This window comes from Scardinius erythrophthalmus (assembly GCF_964197995.2).
Source record: "Scardinius erythrophthalmus genome assembly, chromosome: 13".
NCBI classification, from domain to species: domain Eukaryota; kingdom Metazoa; phylum Chordata; class Actinopteri; order Cypriniformes; family Leuciscidae; genus Scardinius; species Scardinius erythrophthalmus.
Genome location: NC_138233.1, coordinates 5225812 through 5235725, shown reverse-complemented (window position 1 = coordinate 5235725; position 9914 = coordinate 5225812). Strand labels below are relative to the sequence as shown.

At 37.2% G+C, this 9914-nt stretch overlaps 1 protein-coding gene across 4 annotated transcripts in view; it reads right to left on the bottom strand.

The window, feature by feature from the left end:
• Nucleotides 1-2378: 2378 nt before the first annotated feature.
• Nucleotides 2379-9914, bottom strand: part of diaph1 (diaphanous related formin 1) — a 171424-nt gene continuing 163888 nt past the window's right edge. For all 4 annotated transcript variants that reach the window (XM_081382422.1, XM_081382421.1, XM_081382423.1 and 1 more), the window contains 2 exons: nucleotides 9876-9914; nucleotides 2379-4284 (listed from right to left, as the gene is read on the bottom strand). The exon at nucleotides 9876-9914 is cut by the window's right edge and continues 51 nt beyond it. In XM_081382422.1, the coding sequence (XP_081238548.1) occupies nucleotides 4097-4284; nucleotides 9876-9914 (227 nt within the window). In that variant the 3' untranslated portion in view covers nucleotides 2379-4096. The remainder of the gene's footprint in view (nucleotides 4285-9875) is intronic.

The following is a 9914-nucleotide window of genomic DNA, read 5'->3' as shown; positions in this document are numbered from 1 at the left end:
GTACTAAACCTGCTTTTAGCCTCTTAACATCCTTGATGTGTCATTACAAGTGCACAGAAAATGTGTGTGATTCCTTCAGAGTGAACACGGGTGAATCTGACTGCAGTAGATGTGAAAGATATGTATAAAAATGATGTTAAGCCAGCGCACATACCTGTATTTTTTTCCTGTTTTCAGTTGAAGTCCAAAGTAATTGATTGTCGAGTTCACGCGCATAGGTTTAGTACCTATGATCACGCGCGTGAACTCGGCAATCGACTACTTTGGGCTTCACCCGAAAACAGGATGTAAACAGGTATTTGCGCTGGCTTAAATAACATCATTTTTATACATTTCTTTCACATCTACTGCAGTCAGATTCACTCGTGTTCACTCAGAAGGAATCACTCACATGACCTGTGCACTTGTAATGACACATCAAGGATGTTAAGAGGCTAAAAGCAGGTTTAGTACTTGCCCCATTGAAGTCAACAGGGTGCAAATTTTAAAAATAGAATAACTCGGTGTAGGCAACACCAATTTTTGTCGTTGTTCTCTGTATTGACAGCACTCCAAATGTACAAAAAAATGAGCTCAATGTTAAAATTGACCGGAGTTCTCCTTTAAGTCCCATCGTATTACCATGTTTTTTTTTTTTTTTTTTTTTTTGGCAGATTTCAGTTACCTCAAGCGTGACCCCAAAACACACCTTTTGGACATTTTTTTATGCAATTATTGAGAGTTTTGTCTTGCAGGCCAGGGTCGTCACCGTCCTGTGTTGTTACTCATCCTGGGTTAGTGATTTGAACAAACTCCTGACACTCAGCATTAGTAATAGGGCAACACATGTGATACATATAAAGGTGATACATGTACAGAACAGACCAGGAGGGTGAAACGCATCCGCAGAAGTTGCTCTGGTTAACCCACTGTGGATGAGTTCTCTCTATTCTTAGAGGAATAATCACTGTGGTTACAGGGAATGGAGGGATTCCAAAGTAAACATTCCACCCTTTTCCCAACTCCCCGTCTCATGGAATATCTCTTATTAAAAAAAGCCCACATACCTCTGAGAACCTCACAGAACACGACAGAAACAGCTCACCCAATTAACATGTGCCAAACAGCTTACAAACAGGACATTAGACTTTGTGCGACACGCATGTGTTATAGGAGGAATGCATTTCGACCTCTGTCTGTATATGAGCTGTAACAGAGAACTGTGTGTGTGTGTGTGTGTGTGTGTGTGTGTGTGTGTGTGTGTGTGTGTGTGTGTGTGTGTGTGAGAGAGAGAGTCTGGGATTTGCAGAGAGGAAATTCCAAATCATAGCTGCATTTTTTCCACACTCATGAGACACAAAACCATCGCACAGATGCACACACACACAGGAATGTCAAATAAATACTGTACCCGTCATACCAAATTACACACACACACGACATGTTCCTTAAATGTTACCACACATTTGTATCGGATTTCATATTCTAAAAGTTCTGTTTTTATGAACATTGCAATCCATTTACATGTGCTTTAAATGCATTCCGAACAAAACTTTAACACATGTGCAGTGCACATTTCTGCCAGAAGAGCTTTATTAGGAAATATTTAGTCTCATCCACTGACCAGTTCATAAGACACAAGACATAAATAAACACACACATGTTCGTATGACGTAAACCGCATGTTTATCCGATTGAGAAGAGTCAGATTCAACGGTTTGCATTCGGATGGAGCTCGGATTGATTGAGGTGTTTACATTATGGCTTTTCAGTCGGATAGAGCCATCAATTTCATTATAAATGGAGTACATATAGTGTCAATTTTTTTGTACAAATATCTATATGACACTAATCAAAAAGTCCCAAAAGTAACACTTTAAGTCAGGGGTGCCCAATCCTGCTCCTGCCGATCGACTGTCCTGCACAGTTCATCTCCAACCCTAATCAAACACACCTGAAGCAACCAATTCATGTCTTCAGGATCACTTGAAAATTAAAGGCAGGTGTGTTTGATTAGGGTTGGAGATGAACTGTGCAGGGGTGCGTCGTTAGCCAACTATGGTCGCAAGTTCCCTCGTTACCAACAGAGTTCAATGGACATTGCGATGAACTTGCGACCATAGTTGGCCAACGATGCTTTCAGGGAAACGCACCCCAGGACAGTTGATCGGCAGGAGCAGGATTGGGCACCCCTGCTTTAAGTAATATATGTATTGCCACGTTTTTAGCAGATTTCAGTTACTACCAGCGTAACCCCAAATAACACCTTTTGGAAATTTTTACATCCAATTATTGACAATTTTGTCTTGCAGGCCAGGGTTGTCACCGCCCTGTGTTTCGCTATTCTTCTGTGGGCCTTTTCAGCAAAATCTGTTCATAAACACACACTAAAACAGAACAAGTATTAAAGAATTTAATGGTGTAGGTTTAGAGATAACCAGAATAAACATCTCTACAGTCAAAACGCAACATACACAATTTGACCAAATGATCTCACCAATACAATCTCTATTATTACAGTAAAACAATCAACAATAAAAATGACAGAAAAAACATTCATAAAAAAACATCAAAACAAAGAAAACGTTTGCTTTTCCAGTGATCTTTATCCAGATTTTCCAAGAAAGTGAAACCGCATACTTGCACAAGCATCAGTACGATCGACCTTTAAGCCTTTAAGCAGAATCCGTCAGCTTGCAGGATCTCCAAAATCAGTCCTCAAAAAATCAAAAATCTCAACAAATGGAAATTTGGCTTCAAAAACTCTGGGGAAAAAAAGACGGGACGTTCTCGAGCTCTTTCAGGTGTGATGGTGTCTAGGCAGCAAATCGGCATGTTTTACACGCATTACATAAACGCATATATGTGGTTTTAATATAGTAGAATCTGGAAGAAAATATCTCAGGATTTCTTGACGGACGCAGTCAGAGCTATGGCTTTAAACAGTGATCTCTACTCTCCAACATTCAGGTACGTCATATTGCAAAGCTGAAACTCTGAGGTCACTGACACAAACTCGTGAACAGTGTCTGTTGGGGATGTAAAACACAGGGATCTTTGCTCATCTTGGGAAGACTGCAGAGAGAAAGACTCCAGTCTGATAAATCTATGTGCAGGTTTGAACAGATATTTCAGCATCAATGATCACGTTTGGCTCGATCAAACCATTCACCAGAGAAATAAATGCCAAAGGTCTTGTCAATGTTAGTTTTGCCCTCAAAATGGATGTATTTTACAGTTTTTACACGCAAGAGTTTTCCTCACTGTCTGGCAGTAAGTTAAAGCATGTACAGGACATTGATCTATCTTGTGATGATGAAGAATGAGTGAGTTACAGTAAACAGTAGATGGACTACAGCACTTCACAAACACAAAAACACACCACTGAACCGAGAATATGAAAGTTTAGGCAGTGCAGCGATTAACAAACAATTATTTCATAAAACAGCTGTGAAGTCATTTATTGCATGCGATTCAACGCAACGATTTATGCATGTTTTTTTATCGATTCGACCCGAAAACTGTTCTTGCATAAACTGTGACGAGACTGGATTTATAAGCGACGTGGATTTGAGATTTAAACGACATAATTGACTTAAAACGACAGAATGAAGTAAGAGCGAACTAATCTCGTGAACAGGTACCAGACCTTCTTTAACTCTCGTGACGGGCTACAGAACCTCGACATTATTGGCACTGTGCGTTTCGAGAACAATAACGTAACTTATCTCAAACATTCAGCCACGTGATATGTTTCAAAGTCAAGAACAAAACAAAAAAAAGTTTAAGCAGAACAGATGTTCTGAAAAGGAGCCCAGAGAAAAGAGGACGCTCTGCTGAATTTGGAATGGAATTATATCTATATACAAATCTTTGGAATCTTGGAAAAAGCAGATGAGAGAGATGAACAAATCTTGTGTGTAGAGCGAAAGAGGCTAGAAAAGGACAAAATGAGTGTGAAGTGACACGACGAAACCGCTCGTCCTGTGTGACGGTTAATAGGAAGCCGTTTGGACTCACTCAAGGGGGTGTGGCTTAGCGAGAGCCCCGCCCTCGCAGATTTGGTCCCTTAAAACGCATTCTGTCTTTTATCCAGCAGGATCAGCGGAGGAAGTCTTTAATTTGAGCGTAACGGAGCGTCATCTAAGAGATCCTCCAGCGAGCCCGTGTCCTCGGGGATCGACTCCTTCCTGTCCTCCGTGTTCATCCGGGTCTTTTTCGTGGCACTGGACGGGGCGCTCTCCTGAAGAAGCTCTTTGGCGAGAAGGTTTGTCACGGCGTGACCGGCTCCTCTCCGATTGTTGGCTGAAACAGAATGGGAATAAAAGTCTAAATAATAATTATAATAATTATAAAAAATGATGTTTCACGCAAGTCAAACGTCATGCTGGGAAGGCCACACTCAGGTGTTAAGAGTTCAAAGGTTAAAAGCACTACAGTCAAAAACAACCAACAACTTTCCTTTTTATAGGAATATTCCCAGTTATTTTCAAATGAATGAACTCGTTCCTCAGTTATGAAAACAAACTCACCATATTTTACAATAATACAAAATAAGCTTAACAGATTGGAAGTTTAAAAGCATAAATGTAAAAACTCATATTGTTGTTAAATCCCTAACATGTAAATGTGTCATATGCCTGAACCAAGCATGTTTTTCAGCATTATTATTGTACATTTTTTACTGTAATCTGTCCAGCAGCTGAGGGATGTCAAGTCACAAATTATTTATTTATTTATATAGCGCTTCATACAATACAGATCATTTCAAAGCAGCTTCACATTAATAAACAGGAAAATGACAGTATTATTGTTGCAAAGTTCTTCGGTTATGAAACAAATACAGTTTCAGCCCTAAAGCATTCTGACAAAGATAATAGTGTCATTATTCAGCTTAATTTAGTTTAATGTTGACTCAATTTAATTTGTATAGTTTATTGTCTGTGCGGTTATTCAAAACATGCCACACATGCAGTTCATCCACATTAATAATTGAAAACATCCTGAAATATTCCTATAAACACCCATCAGATTCAGAGGGAGCCGCAGAATATCATATATGTCATCATTTATGTGCGCTGGCCGCCATGTTGGTTTATTTAGATCAGTAGGAGACTGTCAAGTGTTCACACACTAGTTAAACACTCAAGAAACGGCTGCCGAACAAAACTCCTGCGGTGAGAATATGAGAATATTGTCTGAGAATGTCATATTTCATTCACATTCTCCTGTATGCAAATCACAACCATGCAGAGGAAGATATGATTCCACACACACACACACACAGAATTCCCAGTGCTACTGATAACAATCTCTGAACAAACATCTGTAACGAAGCATGCAGAGCGCTGAACACACACACACACACACACACACACACGTTACCCAGCAGGTGTCCAGTGTGAGCTGTGATAAGGACAGCACTGAGTCTGTTGAGGAGAAAAGTCGTTATGGGTGTGATTATGGTTTCAGGTTATGAGTGTCAGACAGATGGGACCCTTAGGAACATTTACAGAAAAAAAAAAAAAAGGCAAAATATTTTGGGGAAAAAAAAGTTTATTTTTAATTATATTTTTTTTTATTGTGTGTGTTGCAAACTCACTTAATTCTGATCAGTTTCAGAAAACAAACTTCTTTAACTAGTGGAGAACGAGTGAGAGAGAGTAAACATTATATAACTGGCCCATATAATGACTGATTCACTTCTGAACAGACTCTGCCACCTTCACACTCTCCTGTCTTTTTTTGCATCCTAAACTTATGAACAGAACTGTTCGTCACACTTCTTATTGCTGCTAGTGTGTGTGTGTGTGTGTGTGTGTGTGTGTGTGTGTGTGTTTCAGACAGTCTGGGTGTAAAAAGAGAGCTGAGATAATTATCATCAGGGTAATGAAGCTAAAAATAAGAAGTGTTAGGAAGTGTTGAGCTCACTGTGAAGCAGGAGGCACTGCAGAAAATCATTATCTTCCTCATACTTAATCTAAAAAACATAGTTTGCATATGTGTTTTTTGTTGAATATCATATTTGATACATCAGGCTTTAATTTTTTTTTTTTGTATAAATTTATAAACACTATTAAAGCAATATGCATTTAATTGGGAAGGAAAGTGACAACATATATTAAATCTTGTTTTCTAAAACATGTATCAAAATTATGTGAGTTTGTTTAAAACTAAAAAAAATCTGCTAATGGGGTCAGAAAAATAAACTGAATTCAAAGCGAAAACAAGACTGTTTCTGTTTTAAGCACTTCATTTTGATCTTTTTTTTTTTTTTAAACAATACTTAATATTTTAAGTAATTTTTCCCCTCAAGTAAATAATACCTTGATGTAAGAACGCTTATATATTTGTACTGAAAAACAAGTGAGAATGTGGTGCGTCTAACAAGATTAAGTGTGTGGTATTGTTCTGCTGACAACAGGAGAGTGTGTGTGTTGCTCTTTTCTTAGGATGGTTAAAGAGAGGGTGTGTCTGTCTCAGTGTTTGTGAGCTGGACAAAGGAGTGTGTGTGTGTGTGTGTTTTGTGGACATCTGGCAGAGTGTTTGTGAGTTGGTGTCTCCATAAAGTGATATTGTGTGATGGGCACAGGGTGCGTCTCTGGCTCTTTGTATTAGTCTGTGTGTGTCTTTTATGTTGAAGTGTGTATCTTTCGTCGAGGAGTCAGGAGTGTGTGTGTGGGGTCATGACACGGCAGATGTGTGTATATTAATGAAGAGTCTAAAAACAGACACACCCACACCGGCTACATCCCAATTTGCATACTTTCAGTCCTAAATAGTATGTGAGACTAGGAGACACTTTAGTACACCTAAAAAGGGTCAAACACTTTTTTGACCATTGGGAATTTTCTGGAAACATCTGTCACAGCCTTGTTTTCCTTCACTTCAAAATGAAATATGGTGTCTATCCTGACTAACACCCATTATCCTCTACTGAGGAGTGTGTGCTTGTTTTGACTATTGTTACCCTATAGAGACTGCTGTATATTTGATATGACAAAGTTGTTTCTTTAACAAATAAAAGTCCTTTTACTTTAGTAAAACGTCCTTGTGCTTCATGTGTTTTTACTGATTTTTCAAAAGTAAACATAACTTTTCTTAGTAATATTTAAAGATGAACACTTACTGGTCTAAAACAACTTGGGTTTAATTGTTTATCCATATTTTTTTTTTTTTTTTTTTTTTTTATAAATCTGTTTGAGTATTATACATGATCATCAGGCTTTTGAGGAAGGTTTATTTGTTCATATCTTAATCATCTTTGTATTGCATTGCATTATAGGTTTTAAAACTACAGAGCTTTGATCATAAAACTAAGCATTCAAATATCATCTTACTAAGACATATTATTGGAGATATAGAGTGACGACTGATATTCATAAGCATTTTATGTTTCTAGTCTTCTATACTGTAATAAAGTCTCATTGATTTACATTACAAGTATCAGAATTTCATCTTACTTTTTGGTCAAATAAATATCAGCATCTGCACCAAATTTAATATTTTTGATCAGTTTGTGCTTCTGAATAAAATGTGGGTGTTTTTTCCTCCTCAAGTATGAGCTCTATACTCTCACTATATCTGATAATATGAGCCATAAAAGCCTGATGTATCAAATATGATATTCAACAAAAAACACACATGCAAACTTTATTTTTTTGATTAAGTATATTATCTACATATTTAAGTGTGTGTGTGTGTGTATATATATATATATATATATATATATATATATATACACATATATATATATATACACACACATACACATTTATGTATATACACATTTAATTATATATATATTTATTATATATTATTATATAATATATATATATATATATACATCTTTATTTATTATTCTATTTAATTTTTGATTGTTTTATTCAATCATTATTGTATAGTAGATAAATACTAAACACAGATTTATCCCAATGATGAGGTGTTTTTATGAATGCATTCGCAACTTAAATGTATTTTGTGTATTTGTAAGTGTGTGTGTAGAGCAGCAGCTGCCGTCAGTCGCTCAGCATCTCTCTGATTGGCTGATGACTCATTATGCAGAGGGTCAGAGGTCAGAGGTTACAGGGCGTCTCCTGTCTCCACACTGCATGCCTGCGGTCTGCCTAAAGGCATCCACACTGTGTGTGTGTGAGTGAAAGCATACATATGCAGAACGCACAAGTGGTCAGAATGGGTGTGTGTTGGTATGTGTGTGTGGCATATGTTTAGGGGTTGAGTCACATGTGCCGTGTGTTGCTCCGTTTGTGACGTCTACATAGGCAGCTCCCTTCAAAGGCAGCATTCTAAATGATTTGAAACGTCTACAAAGGCTATACTCACGAACTCAAAGCATTTTAAAAGGCAGCATCATTTTGGAACAACCTTTAATTAACCATTGATGTACTTAATGTAAATTATTCTATTTATTTTTTGATTGTTTTATTCTAATATACTAAACACAGATTTATCCCAATGATGAGGTGTTTTTATGAATGCATTCGCAACTTAAGAGCCTTAACACGCTGTCTAGGTAGGGAGCTCACTAGGTTTTGGAACATAGCTTGTGTGGAGGCTGCTTCAGAAAAGCTAAAAATACAAAACACCACTGATGACTCATGCCACACACACACACACACACACATACACACACACACACACACACACACACACACACACACACACACACACACACACACACACACTTTGATTCGATTCCAAGGAAAATATACGGTCTGAAGCAGCAAAGTAAACAGAGTAAAGACTGTACAGAGATACAGAGAAATAAACGTATGAGAGAGAAAGAGAGGGAATATAAGATGAAGTAAAAAATGACCAGAGAAAAGAGGAATAAAGGAGGGAAAACGGGAAAACAGAAAAAGAGTTTGCCATGGAACTAAATTCAAAAGATAAAAGCGCGGGAATGTGGAGGCGGAGAGAGGGGGGGATTGTGTGTACGGTCATTATTGCCACATAGCAGCACATCTGGATTCATTCAACATCAGATCCACACACACACACACACAGCGCTGCACCACACTGTTTGTAAGTCTAAAATACAGTGAAGAGAGGGAACATAAAACACACAGTTTGTGTACAACTGTAATTCTGAACTATATATATATAAATATCTATTGAAACACATTGAATTCATGTTTTCCTTCAAAGAAATACATTACTGTTCAAAAGTTTGGGCTATGTAAGATTTTTTTTTTTATGTTTTTGAACAAAGTATTTCCGCTCACCAAGTCGGCATTTATTTAATCAAAAATACAATAAAAAAAGCAATATTGTGAAATAGCTATGTTAATATATTTTAAAATATAATATGAATATATATTCAAATGTGATTTATTCCTGTGATCAAAGCTGAATTTTCAGCATCATTACTCCAGTCTTCAGTGTCACATGATCATTCAGAAATCATTCTAATATGATTTGATGCTCAAGAAACATTTCTGATTATGAATGCGGCTTCATATTTTTGTAGTAACTGTGATACTTTTTGTCAGAATTCTTTGATGACCAGAAACTAAAATAGTAAAAGGCATTTGTAATGTTATGTTTGTTTAATGCATAGATTGCTGAATAAAAGTATTAACTTTTTTTTTTTACCCCAAACTTTTGAATGCTACTGTACATTTGCATTTATGCATTGGGCAGACACTTTTATCCAAAGCAACTTACACTGAATTTAGACGACACATTTCATCATGCTTTCCATGGAAATCAAACCCACAAACCTGTGTGTGTGTCCAGTTTCTGTGTAGTTGTTCTTCTATCTGTTACTGTGTATGTTTTTCACAACTGAAACTTTTCTGCTTTGTGTTCCCTCAATACCAGCAATAACTGCACATCTGATAAATGAACTGTAATGACGTGTGTGTGTGTGTTACCTGCTTGTCGTGGTCCTCTCTTCCTCTTGAAAGCGGCTC